Genomic DNA, 22049 nt, shown 5'->3' with positions numbered 1-22049 from the left:
CATATTCTTTCCAACATCTATTTCCAATACGAACAACATGGACGCTGCCCACCAAACAGCGACATACGACATGACTTCCAACATGACAAGCTTCGAACCAACACCCAATATGACAGCCTTCGACGCAGCGTCACATACAGAAAACATGGACGGCCGACACACACCTGACGATGAGCACGAGCCTTGCATCAGGGCTAATGCAGGATCTGGAGGACATAACCTGTCGCCGACTGATCCAGATAGCCCCATGAGTTGGTCAATTCTCAAGAAGGTCTACGTTTCGGCTTGTGCATTCTTCTTTGTGTTTGTCATGTAAGTTATCCACGCCATGAAATGACAAAAGATACTGACTTGAGTAGCATGTATGGAACAACCATTTACACAGCAGCCATCGGCGCCATCCCAGAGGCATTTGGTGTCTCACAGCGTGTCGCTGTTCTCGGTTTCACCATGCCATTCTTTGGCGTCTTTTTCGCACCCATCTACACTCCACATCTCTCTGAACGATACGGCCGACGACCTATTTACTTCACGAGCTTCCCGCTTTTCTGCCTCTGTGTGATTGTGATCGGTCTCGCGACAAACATATCGACACTGTTGGCTTTTCGCTTCCTGGCTGGACTTTTTGGTGGTCCTTGCGTTGTCTTGATCGAAGGCACATTCGCTGATGTCTGGTCTGCCAACAAGACCGTGACATATTACTCCTTCTTGACTCTTGCCTCTTACCTAGGGGCTGCCGCCGGTATGTTCTGAGCTTTTTCTTGAATGTAGAAAAATAACTGACTGTTGTGACTGTAGGCCCTATTATCGGCGGTTTTGTCTTCGCAGCCAAAGGGCCCGCCTGGCTCTCATGGGTTACTCTCATCTTCGCCACCGCAGCCCTTGCATTTGGCTCCTTCATGCCTGAAACATACGGTCGAGAGATTCTTCGAACCCGCATTCGCTACAACAAGAGCGGTATCAGGCTGCCATGCGCTCAAAGCGGTGTGACACTCTCTGAGATGACCCGTATCACCGTTCTTACACCAGTCAAAATGCTCTTTGCAGAACCCCTCGTCGTCTTGATCTCTCTCTACCTTGGCCTCAATTTTGCCGTTGTATTCCAGTGGTTCATTTCTGTACCAGCTGCATTGGGCGCCACGTATGACTTCGGAGTTAGACAATCTGGTCTGGCATTCGTCTCCGCTATCGTTGGAGTGATGCTAGCACTTCTTACCTCCTCCTTGATCGAGGCTCTACTCTCTAGCCGAGCCAAGCAAACCATGGAAGATATTGAGAAGCGCCTTGTTCCAGCCATGTTCGGAGCGTTCTTGGTAGCTGGTTCTCTGTTCTGGGTTGCGTTTACCGCAACCCCTAGCATCCACTACCTTGCTCCAATTTCTGGCACCGCGGTATATGTATGGGGAAATGCTATGGTCCTCATCTCGTTCATTTCATACCTGTTTGACGCATATCCACCAGCTGGAACTCTATCTGCACTCACCACGGCGGCATGCTTTCGATTGGCCTGCGCAGGCATTGTACCAGTTTTCATCCTCGACATGCTTACCAACCTGGGCGGAGCCTGGACCTTCAGCCTCTTTGGCATTATCTCTGGTGTCATGACATCATTTCCTTTTGCTCTTTATTGGTTTGGAGCCCATTGGCGTAGCAAGAGTAGGTACGGTACTCGCTGGACAGCCATTCCCGAGGTGCACACGATGTAATAGATAGAACTGATTTCGGGCTTGAGATTGGCTTTTGGTTCCGTGTAGTCTGTTTATGATATCGTGTTTCTGTTATGTCAAGTGCTGGACTTTGTGATAGACTTAAATCTTAGGGGGGAGTTTTTTCATTGGACATTTAAGTTCTGCGACCTGCAAATGCACCGTGATACTCTCTATTCGCCAAATGACCCTAGAATCTCGGCATTACCTACCGCGTCCCATTGGATGCGAATCATAAGAAGACAACTTTTTTACCCTATCACTGGCTATCAAAGGATTCATCTAATCTGAAGGATTTGAAATGTCACCTTCCTTGAATGACAGGCCTTCTCTCGCTTAGACTGCCGAGATAACCGTGGTGGGCACTTTCAATGGCACCATAGCGTTTGAAGCTATACGCTTCTGAGGGTAGAGCAATCCTTCGCCCACCGAGCAACCTCTTCAGCACTTAACCGAAAGCTTAACTGAATGAAGCATACAGGTGAGTCTATTTGAAATGCCGCGTTGGGTAATGGCGAGGTATCATGACAGCCCCTGCAGGAACACATGCATCGGCTTTAACAGACTCCGCCATTTCCGATAGTCTCAATGTTACATTATTCGGCCCATTTACTTGTAAGTCGCATCAGACATCGCAAGAGGTCAACAAGAAGTAGTTGGGCATAAATAGTCGATGTAGGAGACTAGTATGTCGCTTGTATCTACATTTCAAACCTGCGTTCGAACTTGCTCTCCTCGTGTTCATAATGAAGGGACTAGCCAGCTTGTTGGCCATCTCTAGCGCTCTCGCTAGAGTCGCTAATGCCAAAGCAGTATTTGCTCATTACATGGTCAGTTCCCTTTCAACTCATCCTCTTGTTGTGTCATATTACTAAGTATTATGTCTTATCTAGGTCGGAACTGTAACCCAGGAGCACGCACATAAAGACATCGACAATGCCAAGTCTATGGGCTTAGACGGCTTCGCCTTGAATATTGGTGACGCTACTCGCGAATATGTCTCCCAAGCTCTCAGCTACCTCTTTCCATATGCTGAGTCCGTCGGTTTCAAGCTATACATTTCCATGGATGTCTATGCTTCTGGTGACGCCTGCTACCATGGTGGCAAGTCGGTATGTGAACCGACTTTTCTGCACTGTCGTTGACAATAACTAACAGCTCCAGTGCAATGGCCCATCTGACTACCAGTGGATCTGGAACTCCTATAAAGGAAGTTCAGCATACTATCAGATCAAAGGCCGTCCTCTCATCAGCACGTTCTCTTCTGGTGGTTTTCACAACGATACTTGGATCAACTGGAAGAAAGGACTCGCAAACGATATGTTCTTCATGCCCGACTTTGATGAAACTGACGGCTACTATGATTCAGCTGATGGATGGTGGTCATACTGGGGCCCCATCGTCGACGGCATCTTCAGTTGGGAGTCTGCCTGGCCAGAACGCAAAGGCTTCGGCGGTAAGTACGCAGGAGACGTATCAATCGATGTTCCTGTTCTTGCTGGTGCTCACAAACACGACAAGCTGTACATGATGGGTCTTAGTCCACTACAGTACAAGAATGCTTATGGGGCGCATGTTTATCGACAAGGAGACCTGAACCTACCGAAGCGAATGGTCAACATCCTCAACATGGATCCCCAGCCCGACTATGTTCAATTTCAGACGTGGAACGATGGCCCCGAAGCGCATTATATTGGAAACCTCTGGACTGAGCAGAATAATGACACTCAACCATACTTCTATGCCAACCAGGAGACTTGGGATCATACAGGCTGGCAGCCTCTGGTCTCGTCTTTCGTCAACGCTTACAAGACTGGTCAATCAGCCTCCCAGATGACACCAATGAACGGCGATATTCTGGTCGGTGCTGCGTGGTATAGAACCGAGCTTTCGGATGTGAAATGTCCATATGAGGGCAACGATGCTTATTACAACAAACCCGACGGATGGGATGATGATGTCAACTATCTCTACTACGCTATCGTCCTCAATCCTTCGTACGGACCCGGGTACAAGGTAACCGTTTCTGGAACCACCGAGCACACAGCCCCTCTGAATCCTGGTATGAACTACGGTTATGGCGCTGGAGAGGTTCAAACCGGCGCTCAACGGATCACAGTCAAGGACCCCAGTGGCAATGTCATTTATTCAGCGACCGGTGGAATGTGTGTTAGTGATGGCTGTCCCAACTACATCTACAATGGAAACTACCAGGTTCTGCCGTTCAAGAAGGGTAACGCCGATCCCGTTTGCACTCAATGGCCCGGTATGGATCACAGCGCTTGCGACTACGGCACTTGTCATGCCAGTGGTGACGGCGGTAACAACGCAGCGGGCGATGACTTCACTCATGTTACTTGTACTAACCCTGGAGTTACTGATGCTTCAAAAGATGCAAAGTTTCGTTGGGACTCTGTGTATGCAGACCAGGCATGGAATTGGGGTGTTGATCAGTGGAATGCTAATCCGTTCCCTGGCGGCTTAAACTTTACAGAGCAGGTTCGCAGTCTCCATCGGGACCCGACCAGGATATACGACTAACACTCTTTGATAGTTCAGCAACCTTTTCCACGGTCCAGAGGGTATTGACTGCGGTACCATCGAGAACGACAACCCCTGCGGCTCTAATGTCGTACAATGTGACGACGTCACGTATCCGGGAGCCTATTTTGCCATCAACTCCATGGAGTCCATCTACCGCGTATGGACACTTCATTAGTCGTCAAAACTATGAGAACTTGAGCTGATGACTCTGTAGGTTCACTTCAACTTCTGGGACGCGCTTGATAGGGCTCAGAACGACATCAATGCTCAAGTTGGAGAGCTCTCTAGCACCTTTGCGCCTATCAAGTCAAGCGATTTCTCAGTCAAGCTCCTTCTTGACATCATTGGTCTTGGGTTTTCCCTCGCGGTGTCCCCGATGTGGAATTCAGGTTAGTACTGGTCGATTACACGAGTGGCACTATTGAGCTAATCAGATTTAGCTCTGAAGGGCATGCCCTACTTCAAAGCCAATCCTAACACATTGGCTACTGTCAAGGATTGGGTGAACCCGATGGTAACAAACAGCATTACTATTGCGAAAGACACCCTGAAAGAGTAAATGACTTCACCGATTCGCAGCGCTTCAAAGGCACATTGACTAAAGCCTTGCAGTGACAGCGCCCTCAGTGCCGAGAACTCCATCTCGACTAGGCTCAACGGTATGCAGTTCATGTGTTCCTCCTTGTACTTCACTAACAACCCACTGTTCGACAGCCATTGTTACAATCTGGCAAGCCGAGATCGTCTCTATGAACGAGCAGCTTTTCAATGGTTCCAAGGAAAATACTGATCTACTCTTCACCGCTATTGCTGACGGCCAGATGCTCGAAACGAAGCATCAAGACCTTGGTGTCGATGCGATTCAAGCACTTGTCTCAAAGGCGCTCTTCGCGGAACTGGTCCCACTCGCTTGGCAGCTGTCATCTTCCGAGCTTGGCCCAGTGTACGTTGTAACTCTAAAGTATTATGTCCATTTACTAACCAAGCTTCCAGTGTCATCGACTCCGAGCAAGGCTGCGGAGACAAGCCCAATGTGAAGCATATGAGCTCCAAGAACTACGATTCATCTGGTGTCTGTGTTGGTTCTAAGATGTACTACTTGATCGGATGTACAGGTGAAGCTCGAACCTGCGACGAGTCCCATGGAAGCTTCAATCCTGGATGTACCGACAATTTCTTCAGTAGTCTGCCAGGACTCGCTGATCTGACTGGATCAGAAACAGCGTTTGGTGGTTTGACCAAGGAAGATATTGTCAACGGGTAAGTGGAACCCATATCCCAAGCCTTTAGATTATGTTGAAACAATCGCTGATACTTGGTAACAGAGCCGTAAACAGCTTTGTCGGTAATGGGAATGCCAATGGCTGGTCTATGCTTGATCCTTCCAACACAGTTGACGGTATGGATCTAGTCTCCGAGTACAACGTCACAGCCCCAGGAGTTGTTATGTTGCCAGTCTGCACTGCATCCGAGGCCTTTTCGAATTGGTTCTCCTTCACTAATGGAAAATCCAAGTCGGCCAACTACCCATGCAGTTGACCTATGCAAAGATAGGGTGATAGCTGGGGGTTATAGATTGGCCGGGTTACATATTATCTTTCTTCGTTTCACTCCTCGAGGACTCCGTTTTGAGGCCTTATCTTTATAAACACTTTTACTTAACACTTGGCTGTTTAGCTGCATGTTTTCTTAGGCATCTCAAGGCTAGAACATTGAATACATTGTTTTGGTGTGTATCATAATACTTAGAAGCTGTAACTCAAGTTTTATCAGAAGCGACTACATATTGATGGTAACAGTAAAAAATATCTGCATGACGCATGATTGTCAGGTTGAAACGCTATATAGTTCATGAACAAGGTAACATGTCTAATATTCGTCATGAACATGTACTGGAAAACATCCATAAAACGGTGGCGTCTCTATCAATAGAGTCTGACGTGAAACCATGAAACCATGAAAGGAAACTTAAGCCTTAACGGCTATGCCATTCTGAAAAATGCCATGAAGTGCATAAACCCAATGTCCTCAACACAATCTATGCACCTCACCTCCATAATCAAGGTATCTTCAGAGGTATTCCCAAAATGTTGTCACACCCCTATTGCCTGGTGGATCAAAGAAGCGAGGAATGGAATCCTCACCATTTGCGCTGAACAAATATTCCCATCCTTCGCTTTGGGTTTCTTCGATCCCCGCCTCTCTTCGATACTGGCAAAGTTGCAAAAGACGTAGTCGTTGTCTCTCCTCCTCAAGCATGGTTTCAGTTCCAGACGCAGCGCTTCTTTGATTTTCAAGCTCCTCGATTGTAGGGAAGTGGCTAAGGCCCATCCTGGAAACTCGAGTATCATCGAGAAAAACCCACGCTCGTTGTCTAAATATTTGGCACTGTGTAATCGATAAGGGTGGATGAGTAGGACATAGTCTCCGCATTAAGAAAGATCTCGGCGAATCATCTTGATGATTAAGATGGCCTGTCCAGATTCCGCTGCAGAAAGTCAGGCGATAATGGCGAAAAGTTAGACGCTGCGACCTCGCAAAAGGGGAAAGTATGGTATAAAACCAACTCCGCATATACTCGGGCTGTGTCCCGTTTGCAAAGAGTACTATATTTCTCAGTAGATCGAAACCGAGTTCTGGGAACTTATAAGCAAATCCTATCATTGCAGGTAAACATGTTGATGGCAGGTCCATATCCTCCCAGGCTTTAAATGCGCTGAAATAAAGACTGTCTGGGTATAACAGGCGTATCTGGCTGGTGGGCTTGTCTGGTAAAGCACTGGAAGCATGTCTGGTTGAGCATCGTGTAGAAACTGTATAAAGAGCCCCATATACAGCATCGACATACTCACGAATGCAATCAAGTGCTTCATTCTCGAAAGAAGTGAGTTCATGGCTTGCTTTCTTAGCAATAGCACTATATTCGTTAAATTCCATCGATGACGCAGCTTTAGATCCTTGAACCTTGCAGAGCATCTCGTATTTAATAAATGCCCATAGAAGAAAATGACGTTCTGATGACATCAAGTCATCTAAGGTGATCTGTCTTGGACTAAAGCTGTGTTCCTTGTAATAAAGCCCTCTATTTGGGTTGGCGATCTGAGGAAGACAAAGGTAGGCTTGAGGCGGGTTTGAGGAAGTGGCTTTGCTGATGTAGTCCTCAACAAACATAGTTATGGAAGAGAAGAGTTTATAAAGCTCGGCAATGGTATCCTGATGCTTTCCCTCAAAAGGATTGGGTAACGCTTTTGAGTTCCACTGCCTGATGATGTATTTCATGACGTGATTGTCTGGTCGATTGTCGGCCGGACCCAAATATAGCAGCCCCAAGGCGTCTTGTAGAAGGTCTTCGTGTCGATCACCGGTGAGTAGGTTGACGACATAATGCCGTCTTATGTCTGTCTTGGATACATTGTACTGAGAAAACATTGCTGGAGATGCTTGCATGAGTCGAAAAATTGTAGTTGTGGAAGAGAACTGAGAGAAGATTTGGATCCTGAGCTCAGGAGGGAGTTTAGAAAAGCAGTCCATTTTCCGGTATTTCTTCAGTTAGACAAGGACAGGCTTTTCGGGTAGTGGTGATCTTGACAGAGTGAGCAACGGAACTTAAAGAGAGGGAACTAGAGGTCTTCTTATAGAGCCTGGAATTATCCTTTACGAAGTTAAATTAGCGTCAAGCTTTTGTGCGAATATTTAATTTTACCACGGAACCTTGATAGTTTGAACCACAGAAAAGTTTGAGCTCGTCCGAGTGAACTCTTAATCATAACCAGGGATTGGTGCCTATCTTGAAGCAGAAGTCTATTGCTTTCTTGTTAGCTCTCAACGAATGAAAGCAGCTACAAGACAAGGTCCGACCTGAGGTAACGTAGGATTCACGAAGTAACATTCGTTCATGTAACCTCATCGGAATCGGAACTGTATTGATACGAGCTACGTACGCAATAAAGGCTCCGTGCGATAACATAAAGTGTCTTAGTATAATTAAACCCATAGCCTCATGACGCCGCCAAATTCAACCTTTGAGGATAAATCTTCGCCATGTTGACTCGTTTGAGAAAGAAGAGCAGGCCTCTTAATCTGAAGAGCGTGAGAGTCTTATACAACTACCTATATTATTGTATATGGAAACGTTCGCCCAATTTGAAGCCCCCTGTGCTTGAAAGCGGCACCGATTTCGGATATTGAGTGTCCTGCAAACACCATATCTCTCAGCAGTATTGGCCGTCTTAATCCTTTCGTTTCTCAATCTTAGGTAGTCCAAGCCAGATTATGAAAAGCACAGCCAAAATGGCAAGAATAATTGGCTGAAGAACCTGTACTCCCTTGGCTTGCGCAATCGCACCAACAGCAAAAGGCAGAACAGCCGCGCCGCTTCCACCAAACGCAGCAGCGAAACCAATTGCGCTGACGTGAAGATGTCTCGGAAGAAGCATTGTAAGTGCGACAATCACACAAGGAAACATGGGCCCCAAGAAAAAGCCCTGCAAGGAAACTGCCACGGCTGAGACGTGGAATTGGGGGACGAGCCAGAAGATGAGCTGCAGCCCCATGGTGATAGGAATGAAGATCATGAGTGACAATTTGACACCAATCTTTGGAATCACCATGCCCAAAACCAGACGTCCGATGGTGATGCCGAGCCAGAAACCGACGGCTGTCATTCCAGCATCGAAAGGGTCAGCATTACGAACACGCAGCATGAATTGCACGACCCAGCCGCCGAGAGCGACTTCGGTACCAACGTAGCCGAGTAGGAAGAAAGCGCAGAGCCATACGACACGAGCATGTGGCTTGACGAAGAGAGCAGCGCGTGTTCCCTCGTTGCGAGTGCTCTCAGTGTGGACAGTCTCGCGATACTTCTGAGCTGTCTTGGGCCAGAAGGAGTAGGTGAGAGTTGCGGTCTCTAGAACAGCCATACCCAGCTATTAATGATAATCAGCAATCTCGTATGATAAAATTGATGCCAAAAACTTACAAGCACATAGTAAAAGTCATACCAGCCGAGGTTCGCCTGGGTAATCATGCTGGTCGCGATGAGAGGGCTAACAGTACCTCCAAGTCCATAGCTCGCATGCATAAAACCCAGCAACTCGTTAGACCTCGCCAAATTGCCAATGTACGAGTTCCAAGCAGCAAGTCCAATGCCATTACCAAGACCTGCAAGGACATATGCCAAAACGAGAACAGGATAAGGCGGATGCTGCGATAAGATAAGATATGTCAAGGCGTGAGATCCTCCGCACATGAAGGCGATCCATCGCTGACCGATGTTCATGTGAAGATAGTTATTGACCGCTGCTGAGACGATGAATCCGACAAAGGGCGAGAGGAAGATGAGTGAGACAACAAGGTAAGAGAGCTCGTAGTAGGTCTCAAGATAAGGGATCAAAGCTCCGTATGCAGCATCGTTGGCGCCTGAGACGAAAAGACTCCAGTAGACAGCGCCGACTCGAAAGGCATTGCCAATGGGTTCGTTCCACTTCTCTACAACGAGAGTGGCCCTCGGGGGTGCGGCTTCATCACCTGAGCCAGTGAATTCATCAGACTCGTGTGCATGGTCGTTATGCGATCCCAGCCGACGCCCCGTCGTGGATAAAACTGGGTTTGGCTGCTTCGGCGTTGCACTGGCCTCGTGAGTGAGACTGAGAGTCTCGAGCTCAAGAGCCTGGGTAGGATAAGACCTTGACGTAGCCATCGTGAGTTGAACTGAATCGAATTGGCACCTCAGTTTTCGGGAGGTTGTGCAATTGAAAGGTTCAATTAAAAGGTCAAGAATTTGCTTAGAGGGCGCATAAAAAAATCTTTCTTGACTCATCGGCGAGGAATAGCGGGGGATTGCGCTAACTCGCGGGGTGCTTATCGGAGCCAAGATGTGGCGAGCTCGGGATCTACAGCACCGAGGGGAGACTTCTAGTGACAACAAGGTGCTCTAGTGCTCTATTCAATCGACAATGCCATGCGACAGCATTCTATGTATATGTAAACTCCGTAAAAACTCCATCAATACCCCAAACTATAGATACAGCCTTCATCCCGTAGTCCTGTTCGCTACTGGGTAAGGAAATTCCAGTGGGAATTTTGGTGCCTCAACCACTGAATGTCCACCATCAAACACTGCCGCGATCATATGTCCTCGGCTCATCAGATTGAGCAACCACATGACTAATAAAATGCAGAGAACCCTGATTTTGGGTATTGAGAGACCAGAGAAGCCTGGTATCTTCTGTATCCAAGCCCAGAGAGAAAGCCCGCCGAGTTTCTCATCTTCTGCGCCTTGATTCATAATCATCTTGACGATGTATCCTGTTGAACCAGCGACCGCGTTACTGATCCATAGGAATATTGGCAGGATGATCACCAAAGTCCTCCATCGGTCTCCCATGAGCGATCCATCGCCAAACAGGCCATCTACAACAAGAACACCGTCGGTATCGGCCGCGAGGAGGATATGGAACTGGAGAATGTAGGTCTCCAAAGAACAACGACCTAGCCAAGCCATAGCTTTGGAGTGATAATTGCGAACAGGTCCCGAGACATTCCGCACGGCGATAAAACCCAGTATTGGTACAAGAGACACATACGGATGCCATTTCGTGTATTCTGCCACACGGAGATCTGAAGTCGCATAGAAGTAATGCATCGTGGCGAAGAAGCCTACCAGAGCAAGCGTTACACGAAGCCCTAGTTGAACAGGCATCTTCAAGTGCCGATTTGCAACGGCTGTCAGCATACCAACGTAGACGATGAGCATGTCGAGCGTAACGCGGCGATACCATTGCTTGTAACTCCACTGGATCTTGAAGACAGTGTTGAGAATCTCAAAGACCCAACGAGTCAGAGACGTCCCCATGAAGATCATCGATACAATGAGACAGGACATGCAGATCTTGGCCAGCATAACCTGCAAATCGCTGTTGTACCTTGGTCTAATCGCCATTGTCGCGTAAACGACAAGGAACCAGAACGACATCAAAGGCGGGAAATGGTAGAACATGTAATCGGTATCCATAAAGTACGCCAGACAGCAGCTGAGGATATTGAGGCGCAGTAACGTAGTTGCGACGCGATTGAACGAGAGGTCGTTCTTGTTCAGGAAGTACAGCGTATGCCCGTAGCCGGTCTGGAAGAGATATGCCGCAACGCAGACACGGATGAGTACGTGAATAGAGCCGCCATGAGCACCGGTCCAATGATAGATAAGGATGTAGAACTGCATCCATCCTTTCCACTCATCGGTCTGATCCCGTGAGAGGAATGGCTGGTCTGACTCCTGCATGTCTACTGAGAGGTCCTCTTGAACAGGCGACTTGATGCGACGAATCGTAGCCAACATGATTGCAATACAAGCAATGCAAAGCGCGACAAAGTCTTTCATTTGCCAAAGCTTGCTCCCCTTTGCCAGCATCTGTGTGCGATCAGCGTAGTAGCACATCAGAAGTGCCAATACGAGACATCCTGCTTGCATGTTGAAGAGCTTAAAGCGAGGTTGGTCAGCACTCCGGTCGGCGAACATATCCAGGACCTCGCATATGATGCAAGCCGCCAGGTACACAATCCCAAGTGCTACAACGGAAAGTTGCACAAGTGGCTTGACGCCGTAGTCAGTGCAGCACGTCCGTGAGTAGGGATACGGCTTCATGCGGTCCAGCTTCGCATTACATCGCATGTTTAGAAGAATGTTGGCTCGAAGCTCTGCGACGTGAAACTTGACGTGAAAGCCAGTGCGGAGGGGATCGCGCCAGACCTTATCTTGGCCCTCGACAAGGTTGGCAATGGACCAAACGAATGGGATGTTGAACTCATCTTCCTTGTCCAGTAGCCAGTCCTGCATCTCGACGACTTCTTCTGCTCGGCGACCTCTGTCGATGACCATCTTGGTATCAGTACCAAGGTATCGCGGCCCAGCGGGCGGTGCGTAGAAGATCTGATTTCCAATACCATCTCGTGGATCCATCGGCGCCCTGAACCAATCTTCATGTCGTGTATTATCGCCGATGAATTTGTCAACTTTTGACAGATGATCCTGAAATGCCGAGAAACGATCATCCCAAGGATCAAGGACGGTAGAGTTGATACCTCCATAGTGAGGATGGGTATACCATGCGCCTGCAGCTATGTAGATCATTGCCGGGCCTTTTTGGCGTTCAATTGATGGAGGGCTGGTCTTCTCATCTACGAAAGTTTCGAGGTGGCTGACGAACTGTTCTCGGCCTGGGACACCATGCGATGACAGATATACGTTTGCAACTCGTTCTATCCTTTGGCCATGATATGTCATGTTGAAGGATGTTGTTTTGCTGAACAACTTAGCTGCTTCGTCCTTTTTGTACTGCTTGTTGTCGAGCTATCATCTTGTCAATTCCCAGCATTTTCAAGGTCTCTTTGAATGACTTACCAGGCTGGCCATGGCAAGACCAAGATTCTTAGATGTGGAGTCGCCAACGATCACAATTGGGCGACCCTCTGTACATCTGCGGATATCTTGTGAGTCGTAGTGATTGAGGATACAGCCATCGGGCTGCCATTGCTTGAATGGATCCCGATTTCCATGCTCATCGCGAATCGGGTCAATCCATCGACCTGTTTTCTGCACCGCGCGACAGCGGTAAGGATCATCTCCAGGGAAAAGAGATTTGAACGCCACCAAGGCTAAGAAAAGGGTTGCAAAAACGACGGGTAGCAATCTGCTCCATGATTGATTCATCTTGTCGTACGACTTGCAACAAAATGTCTTTGTTGGTTGCTCATAAGCAGATCCATCGACCACGTTTTAAAGATTGTTGATGGATTCAAGTCGAAGAGGCCGCGTTGCGCCAAGTGAAAAGGGGATACCAGTGAATTCCTGCCAAAGCCTCCCTTGCTCTAACCTCATTGTGGCCTCGTGCGCAGATCGGAGATAATCGCTCATTAAATTGGCCCCTCGCCTGAAGCGCCACAGACCCTCATTGCTCTAAAATGTTTGAAGATACAGAGTGTTTAATGGTTAACGTCGGAGCTTCACTCCTGAAGCTTAGCGGTAATCGTGTTAGCTTGGCGCTAGCTAAAACTCGCTTCCAGTGAAGGGCTACTCTAAAGAGGCCACCCCTGTCTTGGCGCAACGGAAGGCTCAGGCTTGTATCTCCAGGTCTTGAATGTCATTGTTTTCCTCGCTGCTAAGCTTAAAACTTTAATTCTTGGATATAACCAGGCTGGTATGTGATAAAGCTAAAGCTAAGTAGAACTATTACTTGGCACAATGAACATCCGAAACTCCCTGCTTCCAAACAGTTGATGCCCAGCAAATGGCCACTTGAACCGCCGGGACTTCAAACGGAGCAGCATTACAAGCTTTCTTGGCTTTAGAGAGGTTATCAGCATGACGACTGCAAGTCGATCCCGACTCTCGGCATCTGACTCGAGTTTCTTGGCATTAAGGATGCATGCAAGTCGGGCCTGCAACAGTTGCGTGTTTAGAGTACCAGGCATGGCCTGATTTGCATAGCAGGGCATGCTGATCATTCTACGTGCCAGACACTGAACAAGACTGCAAGAGCGCGTTCAATGATATATATGTAGTTGTAATGGAGGAGTGCCTACGTGGGGTTTGATACCGTACCAAAGACGGTGCTCTGATCTTCAATTGTTCGCCGGAAATTGATATCTTCAGTGACAGACACTCTTGTTCTCGAAAGCCCGGCAAGTCAACTAAATGGCGCAAAGGTGAGACGGGCAATTTCAATTCCCGCCATTTGATTATGTGTAACATATGCCAGCGTAAGAAACCTTAATTATGACGTCGCGTCAAATCAGGGAGATCAATCATACGGTATTGAACTCATGGAAAATTCACAAGGTTCATACAAGCTTTGTTGCTTAATTCTGCAGACTAGACAAGAAACAGGATGGCTGGAGAAGGGAGGCTTTGTAGCGTGGTGAGCTTATTTTGAATCGCTAGGGAAGGGGGTTATTTGAGACATCAACGGCTCAAGACACGTAGGCTCTGGTTCACTGTTTACCAGTTTGACAAGCCAATAGAATACCTCCGCAAACTTTAAGAGGCTCATAGGAGAATAATAGTCTTCAAGAGAGTCTGCATCCGTCATTTCGCTCGTGATTAAGGTTGGGATGTCTCAGAAGGGAATTCCTTGCTAGACGCAAATGGCGTCAAGACATGGTATTTGTAACATAATAGCTCTCCAAGAACCCATTGACTAAGAACTTGAAGTTCAGTGGCTAGATGTAGATCCAGGAACTCTGTCATCATATATTTTACGCGGCATGGAGACCAAGCCGGGTCAGAAATACTCGTAAAATCTCACAGTATTAGCAGTCCAGCAGGCCAAGTACTGCTTGTGGCGGGGGGCGGTGTTTGTTACAGTTGGGCGCTACTGTAGTGCTTCAGTGGCTGCACCGGTTCACTCATCCCAGTGGTGACAGAGGAACTAATCTCGCAGCTGGAAAGGCCTGGTTTGCATGGCCACCAACTGACAAGAACCCCAAGTCCTACTACTTATTTCAAAACATCTAGGCCTGATCATTAGTCGATGGTCGTGTTGGGTTCTGTTTTTCGTAGATCTAAAACCTAAAAACCAGCTCATCAGTGGGTCGCTAGTTAATTCCTGTAGGTCATTGAGTCGTCGGGTCCTTTATGGATTCTTCGGGGTACTGCCTTGCTTAATCGGATCATTATATTATCATACGAAATAATTCATGCTGCTAACCGCTGAGTCCAAAAGCTGACTATTCTTTATTCTCAGCTTTCAGATGTAACTTAAGCATGCTTTGCCCCTCGTGAGTTGCTTGATTACCTTTGTTGAGGAGTCTACACAAAAAAGTTGCACATTGTATGTGGATTACAAATCATCGTTCGATGACGATGATGCGATGAACTGGAAGAACAACCTGTTAATCGACACCCAGTTTCCTCCTATTTTATCCAGCCTTAGTTATGGATGTTGTAGCTCTAGCCTGCTTCATTGCCCTTTCGTGAATGTCAGCTCTCATCTTCATCTTTAATGTTGGAAAACTTACGCTACCCTAGACACGACGGTTTGGATTTTGCCGTTTCCCTGAATAGAGGGAACAAACAATTATGACACGCGACCCCAACCCCGTGGTTGTCCTAAGCCTTGTGAAACAGTCTTAGAATGATTGCGCGACTCTGAAGGTGAAAAAATTCCTACCAATCGACAAAGGGCTGCACGTTTCCCAGGAATGTCGCTCAAAATCGAGACTTTCCTACCAGCACCTCGGCAAGGACTCTCCCATCGGCGAGCGGACCAGATCTTCTCCCGACGTCATCCAATTTCGGTGCATTTTTATCCGATTATCCGTGCCATGATGCCGGCGAGCTATGCCATTCCAAGATTATCCGTTGCATTTCCCCGCAAGTTTCATCACCGCTTCCCCAGATTCCGAAAAGCTTGACCGAATACAGTAACCTAAACGCCGGTCGTTGAAAGCTCATGAGGTTTAGCCTGTTGATTTCTAACGGCTTCAAGCATGGCAGATGCAAAAGGGCCGGTGATATGCCGACCGGGGCCAACTTCTGGTTGCCGAAGATAGTATATGGAGGCATGTAGTTTGCGATGTCGTTGAGCGAATATGTAGATGATCCGACGGGTATTCACAATGGAGTCGTTGTATCGTATGATCCTGTTAGCAGCACTTCTGCCCTTCTCTGTTGCCGTGAGCTCCACGGTCGATCTTGGGTATAGCAAATACAAAGGCAACGTCCTTGACAATGGTGTCTCGGAATGGCTTGGAGTTCGATATGCTGCCGCACCGGTCAAGGACTTGAGGTTCAAGCTTCCCCAGGATCCTGTCCGCATGAGAGCCGTCCAGGATGCCACCAAGGTAGGCCACGCCACTTCTCCCTCGGTCCAACGACCCCTGCTAACATTCTGCAGCGGGGAACAGTATGCATCGCAACAGGTTCTGATCCCAAAATCATTGGCGATACTCAATCCGAGGACTGCCTCTTTCTCAACATCTGGGCACCAACAAAAGCCTCGACCAAGGACAAGCTTCCAGTATACATCTATATCCAAGGCGGTGGTTTCAACGGCAACACAAATCCCAACGCAAACGGTACTGCTCTGGTCGTCGCAGGCGACTTGGATATGATCGTCGTTTCCATCAACTATCGTGTTGGTGTATACGGTTTCCTCAACGATGCTGACCAGATCACACCAAACATCGGTCTCCATGATCAGCGAAAGGCGTTCCAATGGGTCCAGAAGCACATATCCAAGTTCGGCGGTAACCCTGACCATGTTGTCATCGGCGGCGAGTCTGCTGGTGCTGCAAGTGTCAGTCTGCATCTCACTGCTTATGGAGGCAAAGATGAGGGTCTCTTCCACGGCGCGATTGCCCAATCTATCTCGTTCGGGTCTCTCCTCACCGAGAAGGAATCTGTGTATCAGTTCAACACTCTGGCCGTGCGACTAGGCTGTGTTGGTGCGAAGAAGGACATTCTTCACTGCATTCGTTCCAAGTCGCCCCAGGAAATCCAGAAGATCAACAACAACCTCCCGAACCTCGGCAGCACCACACCGCCTCTGTTTATGTGGACTCCCAGCATCGATGGTAAGCTCGTACCCGATGTGACTTATCGAGTTTATGGGGAGGGAAAGCTTGTAAAAGTGCCTCTGATGGCTGGCGATGACACCAATGGAGGGACTGTGTTTACGCCTGTGAATACATCTTCTTCAGTGGAAAGCAATGAGTTTATGAAGGCGAACTTTCCCTTCCTGACTCTAGAGCAACTGGAGCAAATTAACGCACTCTACCCCAACAAAAACGAGTCTTGCCCTAACCCTGGGTGCTGGTGGCGTCAAGTCAGTGACGTCTACGGAGATATGAGATACATGTGCTCATCAATGTATATCTCTAATGCACTGCCAACCCACGGCGTTCCCAACTCTTGGAACTATTGGTATGACGTAGAGGATCCAGCTCAGGTGGCTGCAGGCTACGGTGTTCCTCATGTTGTTGAGAACCAAGCTGTGTTCGGACCTGGTCCGGGCTCGCCAGCCAGCTACCTCAATGGCGGGAAGAATGTCCCCGTGGTCCCTGTGATCCAAGCCTATTGGACCAGCTTCATTCGTACCTTGGATCCAAATACGCATCGCGATAAGAGTGCTGTCAAGTGGGAGCAATGGACGGAAAAGGGTCGGAAGCGACTGAAGTTTGAGACTGGAGGTAAAACCAAAATGGAGACGCCAAGCAAAGATTTACAAAAGAAATGCGATTACTGGGCCGATATTGGTTCGAGTATTCGGCAGTAAATGAGATAGTGTTAGAGGCGCAACTGTGTGGCTGATTCAAGCCCTCATCATCTAGGTTTTCTTCTTATCAGCATTGCGCTGTAGCAATTGGTCAGACATCTTGGTATAATGTCTAAGTCGTGAGCTAGAAGTGTCATTTGCAGCTGAGACTTATGGCTGAGAGCTTATTCCAGCAGACAGAACTTAGAACTTCGCTGCCACCCAGGTTAAGTTTAGGTGGCTCATTTATATGACAGGAATACGATAACCCGTCTCCATACCAGAGTTTCTCCTCAAAAGCCGTCTATGAGGCTCTGTACTTATTCAAGACATTGGCCATAAATTTCAAATAAATTTAGACATCATATCACCATGTCTAATCGAAATCTACACCCCAAGGCTGATTTCATGAAAACCTAAAAAATGACTCTATTGCAAAAGCCTGCCACGATGTGCTAGGCACAAGATCAAATGGCCCGTCTTGCGGAGAAATCACCGCTGTTCTTTGTGGTGGTCTTGAATGTAATTATGTATTAGCTAAGTTGTCTTAACCCAGGCTCTCATACAAACCACAAGTCTCAACTGTAGATTACATGTCTCAGAATTACAGTAGAACATTATCCCAGAATGCCTGAACGGCGATAATCTCAATATAAGTTTAAACTTCCAAGACACCAAAACACCATAGCAACATGTGATACGCTTTGTCATGGTCAAAGTGTATTACGCCCAGAGGCATTAGGTAGATTACGCGTGTGGTACGGTTCCAAGCATAGATTACGCGTGTGGTGCGGTTCCAAATGCTAAAAATTTTAAACCCGAGTCTCGAATCAGGATATAAGAGCGATCATCTCCTTCGTCTCTCATCTCATTCAAAGTCTTTCACCATGTTCATAGCATGATTCAACACTTATTCCACTTATCCCTTTACTCTATGAAACTCCATCATGACTTCCATACAGGAGATGCCTAATGAGCTCATCCTAATGGTGGTAGGTGAAGTATCGCTACCCACCTTCGCCGCTCTACGACAAACATGCAGACGGTTCTATCAAGTCACCATTTGGACTTTTGGGAGGAGATACTTTCACACCCGCAATATCATGCTCCATAAGGAAAGTGTCCAGAGTCTCGTTTCCATCGCGGACCACTCTGTTTTGGCTTCTTGTGTTCGAAAGGTTGGTTTTACACCCATGGTCGTTACAAGAGACTGGCTCGGGTTTGACGAAGAATGCAAAGCCCGTCAGTCCTATGAAAGTAAGCACGACATTGAATTCCAGGGATAAGAATAAAGAAGTGCTAACATCGCGTCAGAAAAGGAAATGACATTTCAGAACATGCAAGATATACCCCAACGGCTACCGTCAACATTCTTCATGTTGGCCTTAGAAAAGGCCTTTGAGAGACTCCCAAATTGCAACACAATTTCGGTCACCAATAACCAACGACCTTGGGGCAGAGGTAAACTTACATTCCACGAGATTCGGGATGTCCGGAACTATTATGAGATCCACGAGTCTGAAGCTCAAGCTTTTATCCGATATTTGATTGGGTATCTCTTTAGCTTAAGCGTCAAATATGGCATAGAGAATGTCGAGATTTTTGCTGATAAAGCTTGCAACAAACCTTTGGTCTGGGGGCATTGCCATTGCAAATCTGTCGGGATATATGATGTCTGCATGGCACAGCCCGCTGCCGTGTCAAAGCTCAAGTCCTTGAAAATGACCGTAAACGCATGGCCTAGGGCTTGGCCAAACGACGCGTTTGAGCAGTTGCTTTCGTGCTTCCCCCAGCTATCAAGCTTAACACTGGACTTTGATAAAGGCACTGGTGAGAGCCTCTACTTCTCGAAATTCAAAATACCAAGGCTCAAAGAGCTCATCCTCTCCTGCAAATTTTGTCATCCGAGCGAATTAGTAGACATGATAAAGCAGCACGAGGAGACCCTGGAACGTGTGGCTCTCTACGATGTCCAGTTGAAAAATCTGCCAGAATGGCTCTTGTTGATGGACGTTTTCTGTCAGTTGTCGGGGATACATGTATACATTGGTTGGCCCATGGTAACCCCACTTATATACAGGAAAGGGCTACTCAGTCAACTGTACAGGGAACTGTATGTGATCCGTGAGCTCAAGGATGACAATGACAAAAGAAAGGTGCGAGACTTGCTCCATCAAATCAACGATTGGTCAACCACGGTTAGAAACGCATAGCTCTTCTTCTATTCAGGTAGTTTGCGCCTCAATATATCTCAATAGCTCCAATCTTCTGACAACTCGTGATAACTTGACTGGCACTTTTGTTTCTCCGCTGATGAACTGGGCTCATGTCCGCACGAACGGAGCGTGCGTGGTCGACGTCTTTTCCTCTCAATATGCTTCAGGAACCAGAATAAGAAGGTAACTAATGACCGGGAACTAAGGTTGTACTAGTTCCCAGCGTTTCCAGGCAGCGGCATATTCCCCCCTCTCTCTGCGTTTCAGCATGTGACAATTCCCGAAGCAGGATTCACCCAGCAACTACAAACGCACCAAACAACGCCAGCATCATACGAACAGCCTCTTACATAATTGAGCAGCATAATTCACATGTAGGACCGACCAAGAGAATTCAGAGTTGCATTCCTCGGCGTGCGAAATCCGTGTATCGGCCGATCGCCCGCTTTGGGCCTTAATTGCGATCTTTTAAAGATCTACAGAGGTCATAGCGCCCCATGGGGAAAGCTGTGCCGTTCTCGACTGGCCGACAAACGAGGGGAATCCTGGCATTGAGGTTACAACGGCATGCGAAATCGTGGGGAAGTGCAGTTTATCAGGGATCTCTTGGACAGGGAGTAGGGCTCACATGGCTTCTGATTTATTGAAGGAAATTGAGAATGCCGAGCTCAGGAGAACATCCATGAATGAGACATGAAGACCATGTTTATATGTGATTCACTATAGAAGAATTCGTCTATAAATACTGAGCCTTTGTCCTCAAACCAGATAGCCAACCATCTCAACACAAACACTCTACCACTTAGTCTTCAGCAATCAATAAGAAGCCACTCTTCAACATGCAGTTCTCTACCTCTTTCCTCGTCGCTGCTCTCTTCGGCACTGCCTTTGCCATGCCCCAGGCCAACCCTACTGATTGTCCCGAGACCTCTGCTATCCCTACCTGTGGTGTCAGTCAATCCTGAAAAGCCGCAGTGTTTCAATTGCTAACGATGTTTCTAAGGCTCCTTGCATCACCTCTGCTGCCTCCGCTGTTGGCTGCAGCAACATTGCTTGCCAGTGCGCCAGTTCCAGCGCTATTCAGGCTTCGGCCATCAACTGTGTCCTTGACAACTGTGGCTTCCTCGAGGCTCTGCAGGTTCAGGCTTCTGCGGCCGCCGTCTGCACTGCTTGTGCTTAGATGCAGTCGCGAGGGTGGTCTTTTAAAGTTGTCTTGCCAACTCGCAGCGGAACTAGTTTCCTTCCAAGTACATAGTGGCCTATGAGTTAGAAGTAACAAATAAAAAGACTTACTTACAAGTGCCCTGATTGATGATACATATGACAGGGATATGCTTTCAGTTTACCTAGCATGATATGACCATTCAAGCGGAACCAGTGACAAGTCTCAGTAACTCAGTACTGGATGGGACCCTGACTGCTTATTCTTATAGACGCATACTTAGTATGCCTTTAGAAGAACATGGTAAATAGCTCGGAACTTCTAAGTACTCTGTGATGATATCAGTTCTTAGCCATAAGTCCTACCTATGGATGATTTACATAACTTATTACTTAGGTTTATATTTCAAATCATCACTGTCTAAAAGTTCAGAACACAGCGTATGTCGCGGCATTTGTTACTATGATGAGCTCCAGTGCATCCGCCAAGACGATCTAAATCAGCAACACACAGTGTCTCGTATACATGAACAAGATTGGTTACTGGTTGGGTTATTGTTAACTGGTATCATATTTTGGGCTCTATAACAAGTACCGAAAAGCTGAAGTCAATGTAGGAATTAGCTACGTTTAAGGTAAACTTGGGACATCTTTTGCTTAGATCAATGTAAGACTTAGAATGAAATCTCTGATATTTCCTTGCTCCCCAATGCCCTGACTGTCTAGATACAAGTCAACAGATAGAAAATACAACACTAGGGATTTAAATGGTTAATAATATAGTAAATGGACGTCTTTCAACACGTGGATAACTTGACAGGACCGACAGACCCGAATATGGAGGGTAGCATGTAGCAGCGAAGGTGGAGGCCCCAAAGGAATAAAGTTTGAGGAGCCCAACATAGACCATCTAGGCCAAATATACGAGATCGCCATGTCAAGCTGCTATATTCTGGTCAAATCATGTATAGTTGCTCCAGATACGCCAACATGGCGGCACAGTGAAGCTGAAAGTAGTTGGTGAAGGGGACTACTAAGTTCCGCAGTACCCGAATGGGTTGGCTATCAGTTTTTTGACTAGAATAAGAGAGACCAGCCATTTAATTCGATTAGTTAAGCAAATCCTAGAACTAAGTTCAAACTCATACAGAATGAAGAAAAAGAGCACAATA

The 22049-nt window shown here is 47.3% G+C and overlaps 8 protein-coding genes across 8 annotated transcripts; 5 read left to right on the top strand and 3 right to left on the bottom strand.

Annotated features, from left to right (window-relative positions):
• Positions 1 to 145: 145 nt before the first annotated feature.
• FMAN_13415 (TPO4-Proposed vacuolar polyamine transporter) lies at positions 146 to 1706 on the top strand (the record flags this gene model as incomplete). The annotated part of the gene is made up of 3 exons (XM_041832881.1): positions 146 to 312; positions 360 to 742; positions 799 to 1706. The coding sequence occupies 3 exons, from the start codon at positions 146 to 148 to the stop codon at positions 1704 to 1706; spliced, it is 1458 nt and encodes a 485-aa protein (XP_041683300.1).
• A 746-nt stretch (positions 1707 to 2452) lies between these two features.
• On the top strand, positions 2453 to 5789 carry FMAN_13414 (uncharacterized protein; the record flags this gene model as incomplete). The annotated part of the gene is made up of 10 exons (XM_041832880.1): positions 2453 to 2536; positions 2600 to 2818; positions 2871 to 4205; positions 4261 to 4407; positions 4465 to 4639; positions 4691 to 4805; positions 4863 to 4909; positions 4965 to 5193; positions 5244 to 5510; positions 5576 to 5789. 10 exons carry the CDS (start codon positions 2453 to 2455, stop codon positions 5787 to 5789), a joined length of 2832 nt encoding a protein of 943 aa, XP_041683299.1.
• Positions 5790 to 6320: 531 nt separating this feature from the next.
• On the bottom strand, positions 6321 to 7679 carry FMAN_13413 (uncharacterized protein; the record flags this gene model as incomplete). The annotated part of the gene is made up of 1 exon (XM_041832879.1): positions 6321 to 7679. The coding sequence occupies one exon, from the start codon at positions 7677 to 7679 to the stop codon at positions 6321 to 6323; it is 1359 nt and encodes a 452-aa protein (XP_041683298.1).
• Positions 7680 to 8479: 800 nt separating this feature from the next.
• On the bottom strand, positions 8480 to 9948 carry FMAN_13412 (related to tetracycline resistance proteins; the record flags this gene model as incomplete). Its single annotated transcript, XM_041832878.1, has 2 exons — positions 8480 to 9175; positions 9229 to 9948. The coding sequence occupies 2 exons, from the start codon at positions 9946 to 9948 to the stop codon at positions 8480 to 8482; spliced, it is 1416 nt and encodes a 471-aa protein (XP_041683297.1).
• A 333-nt stretch (positions 9949 to 10281) lies between these two features.
• FMAN_13411 (uncharacterized protein) lies at positions 10282 to 12957 on the bottom strand (the record flags this gene model as incomplete). The annotated part of the gene is made up of 2 exons (XM_041832877.1): positions 10282 to 12597; positions 12649 to 12957. 2 exons carry the CDS (start codon positions 12955 to 12957, stop codon positions 10282 to 10284), a joined length of 2625 nt encoding a protein of 874 aa, XP_041683296.1.
• Positions 12958 to 15863: 2906 nt separating this feature from the next.
• On the top strand, positions 15864 to 17521 carry FMAN_13410 (uncharacterized protein; the record flags this gene model as incomplete). The annotated part of the gene is made up of 2 exons (XM_041832876.1): positions 15864 to 16088; positions 16142 to 17521. 2 exons carry the CDS (start codon positions 15864 to 15866, stop codon positions 17519 to 17521), a joined length of 1605 nt encoding a protein of 534 aa, XP_041683295.1.
• A 926-nt stretch (positions 17522 to 18447) lies between these two features.
• Positions 18448 to 19713, top strand: FMAN_13409 (uncharacterized protein; the record flags this gene model as incomplete). Its single annotated transcript, XM_041832874.1, has 2 exons — positions 18448 to 18757; positions 18815 to 19713. 2 exons carry the CDS (start codon positions 18448 to 18450, stop codon positions 19711 to 19713), a joined length of 1209 nt encoding a protein of 402 aa, XP_041683294.1.
• Positions 19714 to 20555: 842 nt separating this feature from the next.
• On the top strand, positions 20556 to 20896 carry FMAN_13408 (uncharacterized protein; the record flags this gene model as incomplete). Its single annotated transcript, XM_041832873.1, has 2 exons — positions 20556 to 20666; positions 20720 to 20896. The coding sequence occupies 2 exons, from the start codon at positions 20556 to 20558 to the stop codon at positions 20894 to 20896; spliced, it is 288 nt and encodes a 95-aa protein (XP_041683293.1).
• Between the last annotated feature and the right edge of the window lie 1153 nt (positions 20897 to 22049).

This window comes from Fusarium mangiferae (assembly GCF_900044065.1).
Source record: "Fusarium mangiferae strain MRC7560 genome assembly, contig: FMAN_scaffold007, whole genome shotgun sequence".
Lineage (NCBI taxonomy): Eukaryota > Fungi > Ascomycota > Sordariomycetes > Hypocreales > Nectriaceae > Fusarium > Fusarium mangiferae.
The sequence above is the reverse complement of the archived record's forward strand: the minus strand, read 5'-3'. Positions and strand labels throughout refer to the sequence as shown.